The sequence below is a fragment of the Triticum aestivum genome, chromosome 5A (assembly GCF_018294505.1).
Source record: "Triticum aestivum cultivar Chinese Spring chromosome 5A, IWGSC CS RefSeq v2.1, whole genome shotgun sequence".
Classification (NCBI taxonomy): Eukaryota; Viridiplantae; Streptophyta; class Magnoliopsida; order Poales; family Poaceae; genus Triticum; species Triticum aestivum.
The window spans coordinates 364164876-364189245 of record NC_057806.1 but is presented as its reverse complement, the minus strand read 5'-3'; the positions used below and the strand labels follow the sequence as shown (position 1 = coordinate 364189245).

At 46.5% G+C, this 24370-nt stretch overlaps 1 protein-coding gene and 2 pseudogenes across 2 annotated transcripts; all 3 read right to left on the bottom strand.

The window, feature by feature from the left end:
- Positions 1-6169: 6169 nt before the first annotated feature.
- On the bottom strand, positions 6170-7736 carry LOC123106924 (uncharacterized; annotated as a pseudogene).
- A 427-nt stretch (positions 7737-8163) lies between these two features.
- LOC123103379 (protein kinase PINOID-like) lies at positions 8164-10165 on the bottom strand (annotated as a pseudogene).
- A 3365-nt stretch (positions 10166-13530) lies between these two features.
- Positions 13531-24159, bottom strand: LOC123103378 (GBF-interacting protein 1-like). 2 transcript variants are annotated; one of them, XM_044524935.1, is made up of 12 exons: positions 23784-24159; positions 21628-21671; positions 21121-21226; positions 20288-20411; positions 19586-19701; positions 19364-19498; positions 19162-19266; positions 17355-17739; positions 16267-16528; positions 15650-15808; positions 14764-15264; positions 13531-14346 (listed from the first exon to the last, which is right to left on the bottom strand). In XM_044524935.1, exons 1-12 carry the CDS (start codon positions 23938-23940, stop codon positions 14053-14055), a joined length of 2388 nt encoding a protein of 795 aa, XP_044380870.1. In that variant the 5' UTR covers positions 23941-24159; the 3' UTR covers positions 13531-14052. The 2 variants fall into 2 exon arrangements, with proteins under 2 accessions (XP_044380870.1, XP_044380869.1); XM_044524934.1 differs by having other exon boundaries at positions 19364-19701.
- Positions 24160-24370: the final 211 nt, after the last annotated feature.

Here is a 24370-nt window from a genome sequence, read left to right as displayed (position 1 = left end):
CATGTGGCTAGCTTTGCAATACCGTTTCTGGACTTCTGACCGTAGGCTGCGACATGGTCTGCAAGAACAAACTTCATCTTGCTTTCTTTGCGACCAAAAAGAGGACAACGTAGACCACATTATGACTCAATGTACCTACTCTAAGCAAGTATGGTTCACGACCTTCTCCAGAAGCAGGATAGATACACTACTCATACCCGATGGCAACAACACTCTGGAGACTTGGTGGGGTGCTGCTCGCAAACACATCCACAAAACACACCGTCGTGCTTTCGACTCACTTGTGAGCCTAGTTTGTTGGAGCATATGGAAACAAAGAAACAACCGAGTGTTCCGCGATAATTCCAGTTGGATGAGTGCCACGGAGCTAGTCACAAGGATCTTCGAAGAGGTACATTTGTGGACGCTTGCAGGAGGAAAAGGAGTTAGCGTGTGGTGTGAGTAGTAGTGTGAGATAGCAGGAGTAGGAGTGGAGTGTCCTTCATGCCTGAGACGACTTGTGGCTTTGATGCATCTAAACTCTTGTACATACGCTTTCTATCTTCTATCAAGCTATGGTACGCAATTTGTGTGCTCTCGAAAAAAATAGTACTAACATAATGGTTCTTTTATCTGTTTTGCCATTGGTTGTGTCGGCACTCCTTCATTTTCGCCACTACAAGTGTCAACAACTCAAAAATGCCATATTTTCATTAAATGTGTGCTAAAAATGCAACTCACCATCGCACGGTTAAAGGCCACTAACCGGAGTGCAATGGCCAAATTACCACGGCCAATTGTCTTTGACCGACGATAAAGGTGTCGACTATCATTTCTAAGCACACGCTTAACAGAAGGATTGCATTTTTAGATAGTTGACACTTTTAGTGCCAAAATCGAGTAGTATGACACAACTAGTGACAGAACTAATAAGAAAACTAACATAACTGTTGTTATTGTGCATCACAGAAACTTGACATCTACCAAGTAAATTTCGCTCAATACTAATTTCATCATTGACACGAATTTTACTACTCCTTCGGATCCATATTACTTGCCGCTCCGATCCATATTACTTGTTGCTTAAACGGATGTATCTACTACCGGATCGAAGGGAGTGTCTCAACAACTGCCCATGTTGAACTTGCCACTGTTCCTTGCTCTTCTACTTCCCACTCAAGACAATCGGCGATGAAATGGCTATTCTTCTTGCATTTGAAACAATTATTTTCACTAGAGGAATTTGAGCTTGAGACGGAATTTGTGTTACTTTTCGAATTCTTCATCTTGCATTTGAAACAATAAAGTTCAGTCAACGACGGGGTCATCCACCTAGACGCCACTTGGCTCTCTCTTTCGCTCAGGACCAAATTGTCACATCTGCCACAAGTTTTAGAACGGCGTGGTGGACATTTTCAAATTGTTCTAGGGCTTGGGTGCTTTTGACTCATTTACTTGTGTTGCATGGGCCCACCTTTGTAGGGCCACGAGTAATCATCTGACTGGCCAAGGACAAGAACGAGGGATCACCCTTGTGAACACAGGCAAAATTTTGTGTTTTGACTCTTTTGGAGAAGTCGTTCGGGATTTGACCCTAGTTTGTAAAAAATTCGGGATCTGACCCTTTTCCTACCACCAAGGGGCATGGCGGTAGGGTATAACAGCCTACCGCCGAGGTACCTGGCCGTAGGGTTGCACGTCCTATCGCAAAAAAAAATAAGTTTCAGACACAATGCGTGTGTGCACCTACCACCGGGCACCTTGATGGTAGGGTTACGCATGCTACCGCCATCCTCTGTGGCGGTAGGGATGTGTTGTGCTGACGTGGTCAAGTTTGTTACCGTCAGGGGCCTTGGTGGTAGGCTGCTATACCCTACCGCTATACCCCCTAGCGGTAGGAAAGGGTCAGATCCTAAATTTTTTTCAAACTAAAGTACTTCTTGATAAAGGGTTAAACACGAAATTTAGCCGCGAACACAGTTCTGCCTGTTGTCCAATTCTGCAGCATGGGGACAAGAATCCTTACTTTTTCCTCAGCTTTGGCAAGGTAAATTAGACTTTCATCGAACTGGAAACTGCATTGCTGACCAACAACAGAAAGCGTCTGTAGTCTGTACAATGTAAAGCAACGCTATGGGTAGAGAGCTTCAACTGCTCTGTCCGGCACCATCTTTATCTTCGGTCAGCCCACAGTCCGGTCCTGCAGTATGTAGACAACACACCCTTGCTCTTTTTTTTCTTTTACTCAGCTTTGGCTTGCACAGTGAAAACTGAAAGGCCATAACTTACACCAGATAGGAAACTGTCTCCCTTTGGTTCCCAAGCAAGTATAAAAGGCTTGCCCCAGACTGCGCAACTAATTGAGCATAGCTTTACGTGGTCTGTTTCCCGGCGAACAAAGGCCCTGTTTGGATTTTCTAACTCAGTTAGAGATTAGAGTTAGATTCTAACCCTGAACTAACTCTAAACTAACTCTAGCTAGAGAGGTGTTTGGATGGCAGGGTTAGATGAAGCGCGGATACGGCGAGACGCCTTCACGGACAGTGCGAGAGGTAGGGAGGAAGAGGAGGAGAAGCTTCGAGGAAGTGAGGAGGGATCTGTTGCAGGAAAAGCGAGAGAAAAATGTGTTTTTTAATGGTCCTAAAAAGAACTAACCCAAATAAGCACCTCTTGAATGGGTTAGACTTTTTGAATGGGTTAGATGCATCTAACCCAAACTAACCCTTCTGTTTGAATATTTTTGGGTTAGTTGAGTCCAAACTAACCCAAACTAACTCTAATCCATGGATCCAAACAGAGCCAAAGTTGGCTCGCGGCAGGGTTGACGGAATCGTGGTGACACAGGCGCATACTACCTACGTATTTCCAGACGAACGCAAGCTCACGGGTTCCAGTCCAGCGAGCATATGTAGCACTAAACTACATGTTCTGCTGAATGATGAATGCTACATGTTCTACACAAATTCGCTCAAGAGCAGTATTGAAACTAAGCTACAACATTTTTATTTTACTTTTGAAACTAAACTACCTAGGTTGAAGACTTGAACCAGTCCCTACGGAGACAATTAAATCTGGTTGTGTCCACGGTACACAACCATGCAGTTCAACAAATCAGGAGAATAGAATGTTAAGAATCAAAAGTGCGATGAGTATTACTGGCATGCTTAGATAACAGTTTTGAGAATATCAAGTCTAAATGATGCTTAGATAAAATACAAATATAGGAGCTGACATTGCTTAGATAGTCTAATTAAACAAGGTAATAGGAGCGCTTCTTCCTCTCGCGTTGCGTGAAGGTGCACATGGCATTAGTGAGCCGAGGTGATAGGATTCCAACTGACTTCAAATAAAAACTGTGCTGATTCCGATCTCAGAAGTCAGGAACCTGATTCACATAAATTGCAGATATAAGCCATAAAAGCTAAACTGATAAGCAAAAGGAAATTTTAAGCTTATATATAGATGGTGTTACAAAAACTGAAACAGGCCTGAGAACTCACTTTTCCAATAACAAAAATTCTGAAAGAGTTTTCTGAGAGTTTGCACAATTTCAGCTGAACTGAAAAGTGCTGAGTATTCTGAGAAGAATATTGTATCAATTGGGCTGTTTGCTAAAATGAAAAACTATTGACCAGTAGATTGCTATTCAGAACATTAAGCCATGTCTATGTACAAGCAAACTGCGATCACAAACATTAGGCCAGTGTACAAGTAAAGCAAAGGACTGCTGACAGCATTTAATGATTTTAAGCAATGAAAAATTCAAAATATAAGGTACTTCCACGGGAAAAAAACTATTTAAGTGCTAATGAGATGATGAACATAATTAAGGTTTCTTTGCTCTTCTAAGTGACCAAATACTACTCATTCAATAAAAAAATGACCAAATTTTAGGAAACACGCCGTTATGGTTATTTCTGGCTCTCTCCTTTTTAAGGCAGAGTTTAGCTAATGGTTAATTAATGGCTGCGACCAGCAGAACAAGTAGGAATGTTTACTCTATTCGTTCTAGTAGTTGTTAACGGCTGTAACAAATAGCAATATTTAATTCGTTCAACAAACTCCATTGAATTGCGAAAGCGTTGGTATGCGAAATATGACAGACCGGGATAGAAATGAACATGCGTGCAGTGTAGCTAGAGACTATGATCCATGTAGAGGAAGAACGTATATGTATGCATTAGACCTTCTACCACCAGCATATATCGAAACCGGAATCGAGAAAGAAATCATGACTAGAAATTCTAAAATAGACATGTATTTTGGATTGATTGCTTCACATTTGTTACCACTTTAAGCACAGTGGCTTCAGAGGCCTGTCTTGCAATAAGAAATCCTGGCAACTTTGCAAAATCCGACAACAAATGGATATATATGTGCTACCAACGCCAGCAGCGTAAACTAAATCGAATGCACCTCGCAAACCTCTTTTTACCGGATACGGTACCTACCGGCAAACCATCTGCCACTCAAATGCGAAGTGATTCGTGCTATAGGAAGGCCCACAGACAATGTATAGATGTGTATAATGAGAGTCTATCTTTTGTATCTTTATTAATAGTCAAATCAATGTCAGATGAAAGGGGCCCATGTCAGCAATATAGTTATACTTGACGCATGCATGGTCCATTCTCTCTCCTCGTTCTCACGTACTGAAGATGTATCACATGTCAGACTAATTCATGTCCTTTATTTTCTCTTTGGCAATTTCATTCATTCATATATTTTAAACTGCAACTTGATTTTTGAAACTTTTTATATATTTGAACTCCTGATGCACAGACCTTCAGAACAAGATCAATCTTGAATACATTCAAACATCTTTTAATTTCAACATTTCAAATGAGTGAAACATGTTTTGTAAAATACACGAAATAAGTATTTGAGCAAAACCAAAACATGTGAGACAGATTATTTCAAAAAAAAATTATAAACGAGCGAAATCTATTTTATGAAGCGAATGAAATTGTTTTTTCATTTCATTTAAATTTCAGTTATTCAAGTTAAATTTTATATTTCAAACATTTGAAACTAACTTTTGAGATGATTGAAATACATTTTAATATATTTCGTAAATACAAAGCGGAATTAGTTTTTGAGATATATTTTGTAATGAGTGAAATCAGTTTTATGAAATGGGTTATTTCAATTAACTGAAATATGTTTTTTGAATTCAATGAAAACAATTTTATGAATTGAATGAAATCATTGTTTGAATGAGTGAAATTGTTTTTGAAATGAGTGAAATATAATTTTTTAAATGAGCGTAATCCGTTTTATGAAGCGAGCGATTTTTTTTCTTTTCAATTGAGTGAAATCGGTTTTTTTAAATAATTGAAATGAGTAATTTGAAACAAGTGACATCAAATGAGTGAAGTTAGTTCTATGAAATAATTTAAGTTTATTTTTTTGACATATACCAGCTTCTCGAAACAAGAATATTTTTATTTTCAAATGAGTGAAATTAGTTTTTCAAATTATTGAAACAGGTATTTCTTTCAATTGAACGACTCAAATCAGTTGTATCAAATGAGTGAAATGTGTTGTTTGATTCAATGAGTGAAATCAGTTATCTGAAATGTTTGAAATAAATTGTCGAATGAGTGATATCCATCATCTCGAATGGGCCTAAATCCATCTTTTGAAATTGAGTGAAATATGTTTATTCAAATGATTGAAAATGAACGAAACACTAGAAAAAACTTTGTGTGTTCCATATTCCAGATTGTGAAAAATGAGCGAAACACTAGGAAAAGCTAGAAAAAATGTTTTCCTATCAAATATATCCGTGTCTCTGTGAGTTCCATATTCCAGTTTATGAAAATGAGTGAAACACTAGAAAAAACTTTTATGACATAGTGAAACAATCTAATGGTTTATGAAAGTGATTTCAAACAAGATTGAAATACATAAAATAAAATATATTTCAAACATATCCAAAATTGATCTTGTTCTGAAGGTCTTGTCACCATGAATTTAAATATATAAAAAATTCAATAATAGACATTTGGTTCAAAAGATATGAATCATTAAAAATATGAGGAGAAAAATAAAAGCATGCCATATGTATGGCTTGAGAGAATGCATGCATGCATGCACCGTTCTCCCCACTCTAACTCTCTCTCTTCTGTAAAGCTGACAATACCTGACACCAGTACATGTATTGCTATGTCTAATCTAATATCTGGAAATAGAGTATAAGATATGCACAGATCTTGACAAAAGTGATGGATGGTGGATTGGTCACCCGTACATACCAGCACCGGTAAAATAACTTAGTCGGAATGCACCTATCATCACATGCACATGCAAGGAACAACTCAAGGCAGCATTAAGCATATGATCAAGCAACGTCGATGAGTGGTATCTTGAAGAGGGAAGGAGGTTTTACCAATCACGGGGAAGTCAGTATTCTGGAGCGAGGAACGCAGGCGGCCACGCGAGGAAGTAGGCGTAGATCGGATGGCCGTACTCCTTGCCATGTTTGGTGTGCAGGCGCTCGATCGGTTTTGATGAACACCTTGCCGGTACGCCCCGCGTCCATGTCGCTGGGCCACACACTGTAGACCCTGTGGGCAAGGTCCATGGGCAGGCCTGGCACTGCATCCCACACCACGCGCATGTTGAGCATCTCCCTGTCCAGAAGCTGCCAGCCGTTGTCGCTCCCCCTAGCCTCCTCGCGGACCCAGAGCTGCAGCTGCCTTGAACGACTCTCCACGGCCAGGAGGCAAAGCCGTCCGTCCTCCGGCGTCTCCCCGACGCGGTACGTGCAGAAATCGTCCGACAGTGCAGCTGGCGCCAGCAGGTAGGACAAGTGCAGCGTCGCAGGGTCCAGCACGAGCATGCGGTAGGAGTTGCAGATGTGCCAGTAGAGCTTCCGGCGGCGTGCACGCAGCGTCGCTCGAACCACCAGGGGTCAAAACCGACCTCTACCTCCATGGTCTGCGGGAGCGCGCGCCAGCTGCATCGGCCGTCGTCCACGGACGCGACCCAGGCGCGCGGGTGCCCGTCGTCGATGGCGAAGCAGACGACCTCGAAGCAGAGCTTGCTCGGGTGCGCGCGGGAAGCAGTGCGGAGCCGACGTAGTACCTGGAGCGGCGCCAGCGGTGGTCGTCGGGCACCGTGTCGCGCGACGGCGGCGGCGGGTGGCCGGGTCGATGACGAGGAAGCGTGGGAGGATCCCCTTGGGGAGCGACCCGAGCGGTTCGAGAAGCAGGAGGCCTTGGTGGCAGTCGTGGAGCACGAAGCGGGAGGCCTCCGGAGCGAAGTCGAGGGAGAGGTTCGGGGCGGAGGCGTCCAAGGGAGCGAAGACGGCAGGGGTGTCAATTTCCTTGGATGACTTGGGCATGGGCGGCGGCAAACCGGTGGCGGTGGGGTGGAAGAAGTAGCCGAGGAGAGGAGCGGTGCGGGGGAGGCAGCGTGCGGCTACGCGGCGCCAGCGGTGGCAGGCGAGGGCGGCACGGAGAAGGTCGGCGAGGGAGAGGCGACGGAGAATGTCGCGGAGCATGTCCACGGTGAGGGCATCGACCGTCGTCCCCGACTTTGCAGCCCCCGTCTGTGGCTCCTCCACCGGCGGTGGCGTAGGGAGAGATGGTCCGGCCATGGTTTGGCTTTGCAAGGAAGGAGCAGTAGGCTTGGACGGAGGGAGGTGTTTTTCTGTACCGACGAAAAGAGCGGAGTACCGAGATCTGCCAAGGTGTTCTCATAGCTCATGTTCAGAAACAGGCTCTCGTGTAACGATCGGCTGTAAAGGCGAGGCTGGCTAAATGGATATTTTTGGAGGTAAAAGCACCCCAGGTACCCTAACTTGCATAACATGTGACATTTTAGTCCCAAACTTACAAAAATCAACCCCACCATACCCCAACTTGCACTGCATGTGATGTTTTAGTCCCAGTCCAATGACAGAACGACATGTGGCAGCCAGGTGTCTGGCCCGGTCTCGCACGCAGTTTTGCAAAATCCCCCCTGTCATTTTCTCTAATCAACCCGCAGTATAGCACACCTGAATTAAATCTGTAACCAGACAGCTCCAACACCCATGTGATGCTTTTCTCGATGGCACTACCACATCATTAACCCACCTACAAAACTAATCAGTTACTCCTTGATCAATAATCAGTGTCAAAGCCACGACATGATTCACTGCACCACACACACGTCCTTAAGTAGAAAATGGAGTGATTAAGCCGAGGGTTTAGCTGTTGCTGACAAGTGTAACCTCGATAACTGTCAGAGCACAAGACAAGCACTGACACATGGAAGATTAACAGCACTAAGAAGCGTAATTAACAGTTGATTGTACAACGGTGCACTGGCAGCTAATACTACTGCATGCATTGTCCCGTAGGCTAGCTAGGAGTAGTAGTAATTATCAAGGGGTTAACGTTGCGCCCGGCGCCACGAGATGGCTGGAGGAGAGTTTGTATCCAGCCGCCGGTGTTGACTCAGGGAGGCTACACGTCGGCCGGCCGGTCAGAAGAGGTCGAAGCGCTTCGTGTCAGCCTTGCGCGACGCCGGCATCTTGCACGACTGCGACCGGTGCAGCGGAGCGCTGGGGACGACGGGCGGACGCAATGACCGGAGGAGCGCGAAGTTGAGGTTCTTGAAGAAGGGGCGGGCGTTCACGTCGGCGGCGCCGTGGCGGGACCCGAGGCGAGCGGCGGGGTCCTTGGTGAGCAGGCGCGTGATGAGGTCCCGCGCCGCGGTGGTGTCGGCGTGGCAGCCGGTGACGGAGGAGGAGGGGAAGGTGAGCGGCACGGACGATGTTGCAGAGCTAGCGTGTCCTAGTGGCGCCGGCGAACGGGGTGCGGCCGTGGAGGAGCTCGTAGAGGAACACGCCGTAGGCCTACCAGTCCACGGCGGCGCCGTGCGCGCCGCCGCCTGCCACCTCCGGAGCCACGTACTCGTGCGTGCCGACGAATGAGCACGACCGCGCAGACACCGGCTCCGCCACAAACCGCAGGGGAGACGCCGGCACGCCGCGCACCGGCGACGATGCCTCCGCCGCTTGAAACGTATCGGGAAGCAGGACGCGCTGCGCGGCTCCTCCTGTTCCTCCTCCTCGGCGACGGCTGGCTTGAGGTCGCGGTAGCCGGTAGACGATGCCCATCATGTGCAGGTACTAGAGCGCCAGGAGCACCTCGGCCGCGTAGAACCGGGCGGAGGAGAGCGGGAAGTGGCGGGAGGGCATGCGGTGGCGGAGGGAGTGGAGGTTGCCGCCGGGGCAGAACTCCACGACAACGCAGGAGAAGCGCGGGGCGGCGTCGAAGTCGGCGAAGAGCGTGGGGAGGAACGGGTGGTCGAGCAGCCGCAGGATGCGCTTCTCGGCGGCCGCCCGCTCCAGCTTGTGCTTCTTGGCCACGGCGCGCCGGTCCACCACCTTCAAGCAGGGGATGCAGTGGCCCGCCCTTCTCCAGGCCCTAGCCCTCCGTCCCGGCGGCACCCCCTCGTTCCGCCTCACCGGCGTCGGCCCCCCGCAGCCGGACGAGACCGACGCCTTGCAGCAGATGGGCTGGAAGCTCGCCCAGTTCGCGTACACCATCCGCGTCGACTTCCAGTACCGCGGCCTCGGCGCCGCCACGCTGGCGGACCTGGAGCCGTTCATGCTGCAGCCGGAGGACTCGAACGAGGAGCCCGAGGTAATCTCCGTCAACTCAGTCTTCGAGATGCACCGGCTGCTCGCCCAGCCCGGCGCCATGGAGAAGGTCCTGGGCACCGTGCGCGCCGTGCGGCCGAGGATCGTCACCGTGGTGGAGCAGGAGGGGAACCACAACTCCGGCACATTCCTGGACCGCTTCACCGAGCACTACTACTACTCCACCATGTTCGATTCCCTCGAGGGCGGCAGCTCCGGCGGCCCATCCGAAGTCTCATCGGGGGGCAGCTGTTGCTCCTGCCGCCGCCGGCACGGACCAGGTCATGTCTGAGGTGTACCTCGGCCGGCAGATCTGTAACGTGGTGGCCTGCAAGGGGGCGGAGCGCACAGAGCGCCACGAGACCCTGGGCCCGAGCGGGGTCGCAGGGGAGGAGGCCGAGAGCGCGCGGATGGCCGCCCACTCCACGTCGCCGGACCGGTGCGGCCGGAGCGCCGCGGACGGGCGCGGCGAGCACACGGTGGCCGCCGCCGCCATGGCGGCCGACGGGGTGCAGTCGAAGGAGAGCCGTGACAGACTGGACAGGTGTGCTATACTGCGGGTTGATTAGAGAAAATGGCAGGGGGCGTTTTGCAAAACTGCGTGCGACGACCGGGCCAGCCACCTGGCTGCCACATGTCGTTCTGTCATTGGCCTGGGACTAAAACGTCACATGCAGTGCAAGTTGGGGTATGGTGGGGTTGATTTTTACAAGTTTAGGACTAAAATATCACATGTTGTGCAAGTTAGGGTACCTGGGGTGCTTTTACCTCATATTTTTGCAGCCTCTGTCTCCGAAGCCTGGAGTTGGCGGTTCATCTCTTCTGGGAGTGCCGTTCTCCCGTCAAATTTGGACAGTTTTCTTTGCCAGAGCCGGCTGCGAGGAAATGGTCACCGCCAAATCGCCGCTCCACTCTACAATGCAGCACTGCCTGCAAATAATACGTCACGCGCCAGCGGGAGCGCGAAAGGGCTTCAGAACGATGCTTTTTGATCGCCTGAAACTTGTAGAAGGAGAGAAACGCATGCGTCTTCAGGGAAAAGCTACCATGCCGCAATGACGTCACCCGCGCCATCAGGCTGGATTGCAAGCACCGGCGCGCCGTCGGTGCCGCCTGCCTAGAGCCCTCGTTCGGGGTCTATCCAGCGAGATAGCACCTTCATGATCGCTCCTTGTGAGCTCTAGTTTTCTCTTTTTTTTTACGTGTTCTTTTTTCAACCATGATCACTTGATCCTCCATGTATTTCCCATTGCTTTCTTCTAAATTAATGAAGCCGGCTAAACCTGGTCTTTCAAAAAAAAAGAGCAGAGTACATTTGGATCAGGCTTTGGGAAGGAAAAGCAGCCTAGAGCTGCAGTACTGTTGACCAAACCATTTAGAGCATCTTCAGCCGTGCCCCCAACAAGACCCCCTAGACGACTTTTCGACCGCCAGCGTAAAAAATCGGCCCAGTCGCGCTCTCAAGGGCCCAATTTTCGCTAGCTCGGGCCGAAATTGGCGCCGGCGGACCCAACCCGAACCCGACGTGCTGGGGGCGCTCGGGGCGTCGGGCGAATCTTTTTTGGCGCGAAAGAGCCGTGGGCCCTTCTTGCCAGCGACTTGTCTCGCTTCTCGCCGCGTCGTCGTCCTCATCGCCTCGTTTTCCGCGGCGAATCAATGCCAAAGTTGTCGCGTGCTGCCGCCTCCGCCATTAATGCCTCACGGGCGGCGGTGTGAAGACGAGACGACGCGCGTCCCCTCGCATGCCACGCGTAACGCGGCGGCCACGCGTACGCACGGCGCTTCCGCCTATATAAAGCCGACCCCAGCGCGCCGGTGGCACGCACAGAGTCTCCACCGCTGACGAGCCCTTTCTCCTCCTTCCTCCCTCTCCTCTCGCCGTCTCCAATTCAAAGAATGGCCGAGCGCTTCCCAGGCGACGGCGCGGCGGCGAACGGTTTCGGCCACCGCCACCTTCACGAGGACGAAACTCGGCTCCTCTTCGAGGCCGAGTACCCGGTCCCGCCGGACATGCGGGTGCCCGGGGCGTGGAGAATCAGCGCCGGTGGGGTCCGGTGCCACCACCACCCACCAGGGCGGCGCATCCTGCGAAGATCGCGCGTATCCGCGCCTCCCTACCGCGGGCGGCGAGGAACGTGCCACGCTACGTCCCAGACAGCCCGCTCTGTGAGCCATACTTCCGGCGCCGCCACGCCGAGCAGCTTGAGGCCACCAACGGCGTCGTACCCTCCGGCAGGCTCAACTCCGAGGGGCGGCGCCGATGGTGGGGCGTGCCCGGCCGCACGCTGGAGGCCGTCCTCGAGTATATCGAGGGCGGCAACACGCCGAGGCTGGAGTACCCCGACCCCCCGTCCTTCTCTCGCCGCCGTGGGAGCTCGTGGACGCCGAGGCGCATGGACCCCGGGGCGTACTCCTCCTCGTCCGGTCGGTCGGCCGGCTCCCCCTGCCTCCGCCCCGTCAAGCCGGAGTCCCAGGACACGCGTGTCAGCCGGCGTCCGCATCGGCGACTCCACCCCCGCCTCTGGCCGCCTCGTCCTCGTCGCGCCCAAGCCGGAGCCCGGCCTACCCCCGGAGTACGAGGAGATAGCCCGACGCGGCTTCTCCGATGACAATGCCCTACGATGGGCGCGCGACGACTACCTCCGCGACGAGATGGTCTAGCAGCGCCGGGCCCTGGAGGAGATAGCCGCCCGCAAACGTGGGCGCGAGGACGAGCACGACATCGTGGTCCTCGACAACGACGACGAGGACGCCCCCGGACCGTCCAACCTGCCGCGCCAACCGGGGGAGGGTTGCAGCAGGGACGGCGACCGCGGCGGAGGCGACGACTACACGCGGTTCTACCGCCTCCTCGGCATGTAGAACTACAAGGGCGGCAGGTGACGAGGAGCGGCGAGGGAGACGACGAGGAGCAGACTAGTAGCGTTTTTTTCTTTTTTGTAAAATATTTTAAATATAAACGAACTCGCCGAAGTTTGATTTAATTTGCGCCGTGTTTGTGACAAAATTTAAGTTTTCAAAAAAAACGTGGGCGCCGCGACTGGGGGGCATCACGCCCTCAGCACACGGTTTAGCGCCGGTGCGCCCCCAATTGGCGATTTTAGGCACCTCCTGGGGGGCCAATGGTTGGAAATGCTCTTACCTCTATATTTTGAACTTGACACAGCACTCACCTTGGGTGAACTCTCTTCGAAATATGAAATTTGAAATGCTCTGCTTAATTCTTGTGAAGCGAGTAAAGAATTATTCTGATTCTACCTAAAAAAGAATTGTTCTAGCTCACATCCATATCGCTATGCCTTTTCATGAGAATTTAATACAGCCCATGACCAAAATTATTTATTGACACGAGGGTGTTTATCTATTTTGCCGTTAGTTCTGTAGCACTACTTCATTTTGCCACTACAAGTTTGAAAAAACTCAAAAATGCCATCCTTTCATTAAATGGGTGCTCAAAAACGCAACTTCCCATCGTATCGTATGGTAACTAACGCTCAAAGCCCATTGATGGGAGTGAAATCACCAAAATACCCCAGTCAATGGTCTTTGACCAAACGATAAAGGTGCTGACTCACGCTTAACAGAGGGATGGCATTTTCAAAGTACTTGAAACTTCTAGTGCCAAAATTTAGTATGGCACTAAGTGGCAGATATGATAATAAAAAACCCTAACATAACTGTGTGCATCACAAAAACCTAGCATTGAGCAAGTACATTTTGCTCAAAACTAATTTCATCATTTCAACGGAGCATGTGTTACTGATCCTGATTTCATGTTAACACGAATTTTTCACTGACAATCTTCCTGTCCGATTGGAGGACCATGCAGCACATCAACCGACAAAACCTCGTTAGTACGTACGTCAGAATATTATTACTAAACCGAATATCAGAAAACGCAAAAGAAATAAAGCTTTGCTGCAACTTCGGGATTGGTTTATACTACTGTTCATATTACACCCAAGTACAAACAGTACAGACATGTCCTCGTAGCACCAAAATTTACTACTTTACATGTAAAGCAGCGGAAAGAATGAAAATCCCCCTAGCTCACTTCCATACCATGACTCCGAAGTCCAGAGCATCTATTACCTCAAGAGAGACGAAGCTTGGAACTTTTTTTGCAGCAAAACTTAAAATGATGTGGGGGTGCGAGGCAAAAGAACGGGTACCTGCGTAGACCCTCGTTGTCTAACATAATGGTCAGTTCCTGCTACAAATCAAACCAGTGATGAACGAACACTTAGACCATCTGGGAATCTGCAACCCTTCCCTGCAAATCACCCATGCTTGATGATATATACACTCTTGATCAGGCACCCCCTATGCTGAAAACTCTGGAAAACTTCCTTTACCAACACTTTGAGGTATCCAACAAATGACTGCTCTCTTTGTTCATCCTATGGTGGCTACTCGCAAGAATATACTGCCTGTGGTCAATAGTTAGCCCAGTTCATCTGAGCATGTTGCGGCTGCTGATAACCATTGGCAGGCGGCCCAACCATTTCAACAGCTCCAGCAATTGTCTGTGATGGCTGGAGAAGAGGATGAACGGCAGCTCCAGCAAGAGTCTGTGCTGGGTGGTACATCCCTCCGTAGGCACCATGACCAGCTTGGGCAGGGGCAAATGCCAGGTGCTGCCCCTGTGGAGGCAGGCCATAGAAGGAGCTAGATTGGAGAGCAGATAGGTCCCGTCCGGGTGCAGGAATCCAGACAGTGGAGCCTTCACTCTGTCAAGATGTACCAAGCAGTGAGAAACAAGTGTATTTGCTAAGTAACACTAAGAAGACAAAATGCCTACTGCATATGTTTATGAACTTTATCCTGGTTTTACAGTAGTACTAGCAAGTATTTGCAAGGAACTTAGTTATTGTGCAACTGCATCACAATTCAAGCTAATAAGCCATAAATTTAGGAAGTGAAGCCATTAAAAGGGCAAACATTAACAGCAGAATTGCTCTTAGCAGCCCAATATGCGAATAACCACACATGAAGTTTCCATATACTACATCTCCAAGCAGGTACTAACTAAAATAATCCCAAAACAGATCTTATATCTTCTACTCGTCAATGGCAAGGAAATTCCAAGAATTGAGATATTATAAAGAAAGTTAAGTGCGATTTCACAGACATGCATAAACGTTTACCTGCTGTCCGGCAATATATATGTTATTTTCTTTGAACTGTGATCCACTGACATCACCGTTCTCTGCCGAAGTTCCGCTTGGCACCACATTGTTATTTGTATAGACTGATGGATTAGAACCATATGTTCCATAGGCACCAGGCGTTACAGCATATGTCTGGCTTCCAGTGTTGGCACCAGGTTTGTATGCTGTGGCTGAGTATTTGACTGGAGGTGCAACAGCTGAACTTACAGGTGGATACATGCTTCCAGGTGAAGGAGCTTGAGGAAACGCAGCATTGCCCATGAAATGGTGAAGGGCATGTGGTGGAACATAGAAAGGAGAGATATACTGATTGTATGGGATAAAGCTAGGTTGATAATGGGGTACATGTACACCCACAGGCTGACGGAACATAGGAAGAGGTTGTTGCGGAATAGAAATAGAACTTGGAACAGCTCCAGGAGTTAGAGTGGCAAGTGGAGTGGGTCCAGACGAAGACAGCATCACTGAGTTGAGTTCCTGTGGTAGTTAAAAGAGAACAGTCAAAAGGATATACTGAAAAAGGAAACTGTAGATGTTTAGAGGAAACATAAAAAAGCTGACAAGGAAATACTGGAAATTATTTACTGGGTTCAGCTGTTAAAAACAAACTGAAATCTGCAGGTTGAGGTTCGTGTTTGAAATTTTGACGCCATAGAGAAACAACATCAATATTTGACCTATCTAACTATTGAGGATGAAAAGCAATCAAGGAAATGGATGAAAGACATGGTGATGCACTGAACACAAAATATATTAAATCAAATACATAGATTAATTAGCATTGATTGGCAAAGGTTTCAACAGGCTCAGCAACTGAGATGCAACAGAACAATTGAATATGTAGAAAGGTCTAGATGCAAACCTCTGGAGTCTGGCCAGTTTGAGAAGGCAGAACTGGCATGTTCCCAGACTTGATCGCAGCTCCAGGAGCAGTAAATGGTGAGATATGGCCATCGGCATCAGCCATTGGCCGGTAAATTTGTGTATAATAATTCGCTGAAAAATCGTTTGGTTGTTGCACCTGTATGCGCAATTTGGCAGTATTATATCAAAACAGCGTTATACTTCAAAATTAGAGCAATTAGAAAGGAGACAGGATAGTATGGAGTGGCAGGTTAGAAAGGGTAGTCTACTCTGAAGCACCTCATGTTGGGAAGCACACCACGAAAATAGAAGTTTGGCCAAGGCCAACAACAATCGGATCAGCCCATTGGGACAGAACAATTGGCTTGTAAACAAGTGCACTAAGGTTAAGAATGTAGGCCAGCTAGAAAGCCTACTGTTTGCTAGGGAATAATATTTCTAGTAAAGTAGAGCAATGTAAAGTGATGATGCAACATGCAACTTCAAACAAAGAAAATAAAAATTAATCTTGTGGGATGAAAGTGACTTTGCAGTCATGCATGATGCATCATACCACTTTCATATGAATGGAAAATATATGAACACAAGCATAGGTCAAATAAGTGCAGCACGTGCCTGATATTCAGATGTCTCTAGTAATGGAATCTGGTTCCCTTGCGATTGTGGTGGAACTGCAAATGTTGAGTACGCATTTTGGACAGAATCTTGGGGCATGTGTGAAGCTGCTGTGTCCTTCGATTCATCGAACTCTGCAGTTTTAGGAGTACTGGACAAATTATCCGCCTCTTGAGGTGAGATATTATCAGTCATTTCAGCAGTCAGCTGCTGCTGACCAGATTCAGCTGCCGCTTCAACAGTGAAGGATGCACTCTGATGACTGCAATTCAGTTACCAAACAACTATTAAGGACTGATGAATTAAGTTACCAAACAACTATTAAGTACATGGAAACTGAAAGGTACTAAACTTCCTGACAGCACACGGAAACTGATGACAAAAATGTCAGTTCAGACGCAGAAAATGACTTCAATCACAAGAAACACAAATGGTGAAAAACTAATATTGGTTTAGGACCACGATAGCTATTGTTATATGCTGAGATATATGTACTGCAAGAAAGCTACAAGAAAATATTGGGGAAAATGGCAAGCCCAACATGCAGAGAATTTGTACTGCAAGAAAGCTCCATGACCTCTCGGAAGCAAATTTGTACTGAAAGGCCCCATTTTGTTCAAAGGACTTTTGGGGGGTCGCTACTCCACAGTAATTTCCCCCAGGCATCTGGATTGACAAATTGCAATTCACACACAACAATATCAAGGTATGGGTTGGCAAGAATGAAGCGCAGAACTAACTAAAATGTGGATAAAATATGCTAGCAAAATCCTAACACTACTGAAATGAAGTTAACAATTTAGATATAGAACCATAACAAGCATCAATTGACTGAATCTAATGGAAACTCCTCGAAGCATAAGCAAGCAATTTTCTGCCACTGGGTCCATATCTTTACCATCAGGAAGGATTCTATGTACCAAAAATGAGGAGATTGCTGCTAAGATCAAACATTTACTATCCACACACACTCTAAAAAAATCCATCATTAAGTATGGAAAGCATGGCATCTGGTTTACTAAGCATAAGCGTCTGGTTTACTAAACCTGACATTGCATGAGATGAAAGACCGGAACTAAAATACAAACCTAGAGGCAGGTTCTTCCGCAGCTTCCTCCAGATCTTGTGATGATTCATATTCAGGCAGTATAGAGCTCTTCTCACTCCCATGGTCATTTGGAATGCTCGGAGCTTGTTCAAAACTGGTGCCAAAACTGCCAAAACTGAGTCCGTATTTTTCTGACTCTGTGACCTGAAGATGATCCGGAATAATGACATGCTGCTTGTCGAATAACTGCATATCACCGAGTCTTTTGTCCAATCCCGAAGAGATATCTTCCTTATTAATGGAAGTTGGTGCAGGAACTGACTGTGGAACAACCTCCACAGTAACAGCTACATCATCACGGGCAACATTTTCAGCTTGGGTGGGTTTGTTCGTTGGTTTTGGCTTCCACTCTTTATTTGGAACAGCTAGATAACAAAGTTTGTATTATGATTAGTAACACAAAGGAAAGATTTTCAATAATAAATGACAGTTAATATAGAACAATGACCTACAAACATTGTAAGAACTACAAAAAAACTAATAAGCTTTGTTATTTGTCTGAAAGGTAGCTGTCAGCTATAAAGAATCTGTAAGTGCATGGTATAAAGCAAACATAGAAGAAATGAGTGTTGGCGTGAAACGAAGAATTACGTTAAGTGATCAGGATTAATCGTTGAATGTTGTTATTTGCAGAAAGATGCCATCACTTTCACGGTAGAATGAATTACGCAAATCAACTAAAAAGAATTTAATCATGCATCAATTAGAGAACAACTTATCAATATCACAATCGCATCCTGGCTCACTCAACAGTTAGCAAGGAACAATGACAGCTTTTCATGTGCATATGAACAAGGCATAAAAACTATTATTAGTAAAACCGGTCCAGCTACTTTACTGGTCCAAGTAGAAGTTCTTTATTATGACACTAAGTTTATTTCAGTAGGTTTCAGTTTAGATCTAATCAGAGATCCATATATAAGTCGCGCCTTCCTGGACACAAAAGCCCAGTCTAGCAGATTTCCACCTCTCCTTGCATGAGAGAAGAAACAAGGAGCCAGATAATCAAATCCAGACCTCCACATGTGAAACAGGAGGCACAAGAAGAGTGTTTGTTCCTGGGTTTCTTAAACTTCAACCACTTGCTTAGATAAGCTTACAAAACTACGATAAGAACCAGCAACTGGGAGCATGCACAGTTGCCAATGGTGTCAAAAATATTTCTTTAAAACCTCCTTTTCTAGCAACAAAATATTAAATCAAATATACTCCCTCCGTTCCAAATTACTCGTCACAGAAATGGATGTATCTAGAACTAAAATACATCTAGATACATCCATACCTGCGACAAGTAATTCGGAACGGAGGGAGTAGTGTACTATTACAAACAACAGTGTCTATTGAAGGAAAAAGGTTTAGGAGATAATTATGATAGTTCAGATGGCTTCGTATTATTTTCACTGATCCTTATACTGGGTCTTCTTAAGAGAACATGCAAAAGACATTTTCACATCTTTTCATCAACGGAGAAGCACAATAGTTACAGGAGTTTTGAGTCAAGACAACAAGTACTCAAGCCATATACCAACACAGATCCCAGAATGATATTGGCATGAAAGCCTAATTACATGTCCAATAAATAATCTAATTATATGCAGCAACTGCTATTTCCACCATAACAGTGATTCAATAACTGCATGTGCTCTATGGTATGGCATCTGAAGTTAAAACAGTAATAGTGATACTAACCACGACTTATAGAACTGGTTGCAAAACTTGCAATAGATGCATGCTGTTCTGCAATAAGAAATGCAGAGGAATGCTCATATATTGGAGTTCTAAAGTACCTTTCTGCAAGCCACTTGGCTGCTGTGAGCGACTACTGTAGCTAGAAGATGGCCTGCTACCAGATGGCGGCACAGTAGAAGATGAACCAGAAGACTGGGGGGTGTCTAGACACATGAAAATGTGTTAATAACATAACAAAAGATAACCAAACTACGGGTTACTGGTTCCAACTGGAGAAAGTGTCTGCATATATACATGTACCTTTCGGAAGTGCTGATGCATCATCGGAAACCACCTTATATTCACCTGCTGACCGCTGACTTCTGACAGCATGTTTGTTGGCAACGATCTCACCACCATGACTGTGGGGTTGAATGGCCGGCGTGAGCAGTGGGTCTGAAACAGAAGTACCCACTCCTAGCGCCTGAATTGATGAGTTGTTTACATGTGAAACTAAATCCAAGACAACCTCTTCTGGGGTACCTTTAACGCCCGCCAGTCCTTTTGAATCTGAAGGTGGCAAGTGACAAGTAGGCTGAGAATGTTTCGCCACGGGAGCAAGAGGTTGTGATGGACCATTGGATAAGCCACCTGACGAACTGTTAAAAAGTCAGTTGCGTTTCTAAACAGCTGCAGCAGGACTCAGGTGCACATGCTCCGTTTGTAAAGCCTACTTGTAAAATTTCAAAATAGGGAAAATGCACACATGTGCATTTATGATTGATATTAGTCATTCTTATCTTGTTTCTTGTGTATAAACTCGCAAATGATCATGCTTTTTGGCAAAATTTGCTAGTACAATATAAAAGTCCTACGCTTCTCTACATACAAGGTGATCCAAGAAACCTTAGAAAAATGATCAAGATACAAAGTTGCAACATCTAACCACACAGCCTGTTCTAAAATGCAGTGGCACACTGGCACTACATTTGAAAGGGTATTATAGTAAGACTAATGAATCCTCCGAGAACCAACATATCATTTCGAAGAAGAAAATGAAAAGAAGCACACTTCTGCCAAACATGTATTTATTGTCATCAATTTCAGAATATTAATTGACCACACTAAGAAAAGCACAGAGCACCAATAAGATAACTAAACAATAATACAATATACAGGGCAAACAAAAAGACAGAACTTGGTGAACAGTAAATGTTCAATGGTGTTCCTTTCCAACATAAATACCTTAAAATGGAAGTTGATAGCTTCGTTTCTGTGCTTGGATTGACAGGTGAAGGGCTAGTACATTTATCCATACTCGGATTCAGGTCATTTTCCTTTCCAGCAGGAGCATTTCTCCCGGTGCCATCTACAATAACAGGAAATTTGACTATTATGTAAAGGATTGCTTATTATAAATTAGTTTTCACTTCTGGGATACTTTGAAATGGATACAGGAAGATAGATGGGTACATCGTGTATGAATATGTAACCCTACTAACTGTAAAATGCATATTCACATTAAAGGGCAGCCCGGTGCACGTAGCTCCCGCTTGCGCAGGGTCCAGGGAAGGGTCCGACCACTATGGGTCTATAGTACGCAGCCTTCCCTACATTTCTGCAAGAGGCTGTTTCCAGGACTCGAACCTGTGACCGGTGCATGTAGCTCCCGCTTGCGCAGGGTCCAGCGAAGGGTCCGACCACTTTGGGTCTATAGTACGCAGCCTTTCCCTACATTTCTGCAAGAGGCTGTTTCCAGGACTCGAACCTGTGACCTCATGGTCACAAGGCAACAGCTTTACCGCTGCGCCAAGGCTCCCCTTCTAAAATGCATATTCACATTGCACTGACAAAATGGAACGGCAATAGCGATCATGTAACATCGATTACATGTCGTCATTCCCACCAATTGTAACTTCATCTAACTACCCATATGTTTCAAGATTATAAAGGCAGACTTCTAAGAAAAATAGTTAATGCCACATCCCTACATTATCAGACTGGACATAATCAAAAACTGAATGCCACATCTCTGTACTTGCTACGGCACTTCATTCTCCAGAGTAATGCAAGCTTACCACTACAGTTGCTTAATTGGCGTGAAGAATAGTTCCCACGGCCACCTTTTCCACCTCGCCCCTGTGTCCCAGGTCTCCATCGGGGGTCAACAGATTCTTTGTTGCTCTGTAAGATAAAGAAAAGGATATGTTAACCTTCGCAAAAGAAAAGGGTACGCATATAGTAACTATGTCAATATGTTATATGACATCTTATGCCCATCTTAGTAACTGTTATAAACCAATACAGTTGACTTGGTCAAAGTTAAACAAGTTTGACTTAGGACAAAGCTAGAACTTCGATTAATTTGGAACGGAGGGAGTATCACCGATGAAATGAGCCAAACGCCCCATGTTAGCTTATGCCACAACAATACTTATCCAAAACTATTTTTATCATCACTATCTTGCAATGACATATCAACTAATGATGAAAGCTTGATTGTGCAAACAGATTAAAGACCAGATAAAGATGTGGGAAAGTATTGCACGGTAACAATATCAGCGTCAAAATAGGGGTCCTCTTACCTCCTTTTTCTTGTCACGCTTTCTTTTCACCTCATGGAAGGTATCTGAAATAATAAGAGATCTTGTTAAGGTACAATTATACCAAAAGATCTAGCATCAAATGTGCAATAATAAATACACACTGGTGATATGACATGCAGCGAAGCAAGAAAGGGATACCTCAAACAAGCCATTACTTCCGTTTACCTCAACATATCTCCAGAGAATAAGATATAAGAGTGGTCCGTTCTCTACATACAAGAACATAAGCTTTTCTCACAGCGAAAAAAAGCTTTGAGTTTAATCTCTGGCAGTTCTAAACATAGAGTGAGGTTGAAACTCCACTAACTAGGATTGGGAGAAAGTGAAGTTACGAGACATTCTCACATTCATCCTATTGATCAATCACAGGCTGAATAACCAAAATAATATGTTACTCCCTCTGTAAAATAATATAAGAGTGTTTAGATCACTACTTTAGTGATCTAAACGCTCTTATATTTCTTTACGGAGGGAGTACTTTAACTCAACATGATATCCACTCTCCAGCGAGTAAGATATTAGAATGGTCTACTTTGCACATATAAGAACACACGCTTTTTCTAGAAGCAAAAATACTAGACTTAAACTTTTGCAGTTTACATAGAAGTTAAGTTGAAGCTAACTCCATTCAACAAGGTCTCAAACAAAAGTTCATGCTACCACAAGTCCAACATATCCATCTTGAACATGAATCACAATTGATATCGGGAATCTTCAAAACCATCTCCCTTGGTTAAACTCCAGCATTTAAAGAGTTCCCCAATTAGCTGGAGTGTACACAATACTAGCTGTAATCCTAAAGACCTAAACCAACATAATCAAGAAGCACAAACACACACACACCCCTTTCATACAATAACAAAGGAAATGAAACAGAAGACGTATCCCTATTTGATTAGCCTTTGCTCAGACTTTCACAATAAAAATGAAGCACAGACAAAGGGCTAGCTTTTATTGGCTGGCTGTGTGCAGCCGGACCCATAAACTTATACAAAAGTGACAATTAATGTAGAAAGGCAATTTCAAATGGCCCTAATATACAAAAGCGATTATAAAAGAACAGTAAGCAGCAGACATGCATAGTTGTGCAACCAGAGGCAGCCTCGTTAACTAGCAGAAACATCTATGATTCAACTCAAAGGCCTCAGACATACAGTAACCTTTGTGGCAACCGGAGGTTAATTAATCCAACTTTCAGGTCAAAAGATATTGTCCCATGTCACCAGCCTTGCCACTCTATGCATTTGACCTCGTATGACACGAGTTTCTAACGAGGTTCCCAGCCTTGCCCCTTGAGGCATTCTGCCTAGTAAGACCCCATAATTATTGCTTAGCAGTTTCTTTTAACCTTTTTCTAAATCCATTTTCAGCACGAAAATTCAAATGATATTTGTAACTTGTAGGTGAAACTGAACATAGAGAACGATGTCTTGTGTGTTACACTGTTTCATACATATCTTATTTTGGTACAAATGCTTATGTATCCAAGTTTAATTTGCTTTGCTTGAATCAAATATTTACTTTGAGTTCCTTCTACGCTTTGCTTCCCGACAAATTAAGGCAAGCCACAAACTGCTCTTAAGGAGCCGCACCCAAACAGCACCCCCCCCCCCCTTCCACCACCACCACACACACGATTGGAAGATCCAGGAAGCACCCACAAACACACTAGTACTGCCATCCTTCAAAACAGGATACCATGTTTCCACTAATAAAATCAATACATGACGTAGTATCAACTACTCGGCTTTTCCCCCAAAGATATTGCAACCCTGCAGAACTAGCTAGCCGAATCGAACAGGAGAGAAAAAACTAAAACATGATTTCACCAAGCTCTACTACTCTTGATTGGTTGTTGTACTCTAAATCAGGATCTCGGGCACAGCAATCACGAAACCTCAAACAACGAGAGGAAACGGCACAAACCCTAGGACACAGAACCAACCAGGCTCGCATCAAATCGGGCGCCGTCAGAGGCGTACTAGGCATCGCGCGTCCTGCGTTCACCTACGAGAGAGAAACCCTCATTTCTCGCTGCCAAGACCTAGCGCGCCAACGCCGCGCGAGATGAGAGAGGCTGCCTGCTCCACGCGGAATCGAATCGAAGGGGGCCGAGATGGGGGGAGTGGGGATACCTTGGTGGAGGAGCTTCTGCGCGGTCTCGTTGGGATCCATGTCGCATTCGCGGAGCGCGGCGTAGACCTCCTCGTCGGTGTGGTTCCCCGCGATCTCCTTGATGTTCTGGATCGTCCGCCGCACCGCCGCCGGGATCGAAACCCTAGCCGCCGCCATCGCCTCCCCTCTTCCTCCTGCCGCCGCCGCCGCTCCTCGCCGCCGCCCTTTCCCTGGTTTCCTGCCCCCGCACGAACGAACGCGAGAAAGGGACGGACGCGAATCCCGAGGCGGGGAGGGGTGAGCAGAGAGGAGGGAGAGAGGAGGGGGAAAGGAGGAGAGAGAAGCGGAGGGAGGTGGGAGGGGAGGGGAGGGAGGGAGAGAGATTTGTGGGAGGGTTTTGTGGGGGAGCAAAGGAAAGGAATGTGCGTGTGACTCCGTTTGTGTTTGTGTTTGTGTGTGGGGCGGCGGCAGCTCGCGAACAGGAACAGTGCGAGAACTGCTTTCTTTTCCCTCGGTGGAACAGTGGTAGTACGAAATTTACTTTCCGGCTCCGGACCTCTGTTTCCGATGGCATGCATGTAATTCCGACGTAATGCGTGTAAATTGC

What these genes read in the sequence shown, in the direction of transcription:
- LOC123103378 (XM_044524934.1), bottom strand. Translation starts at nt 23,940, where the DNA reads ATGGCGGCGGCTAGGGTTTCGATCCCGGCGGCGGTGCGGCGGACGATC. An exon ending in AGCGTGACAAGAAAAAGGAG is followed by an intron (nt 21,227 to 21,627) that starts GTAAGAGGACCC and finishes TTTATCTTACAG; the next exon opens with AGCAACAAAGAATCTGTTGA. An exon ending in TATATATTGCCGGACAGCAG is followed by an intron (nt 14,347 to 14,763) that starts GTAAACGTTTAT and finishes ACATCTTGACAG; the next exon opens with AGTGAAGGCTCCACTGTCTG.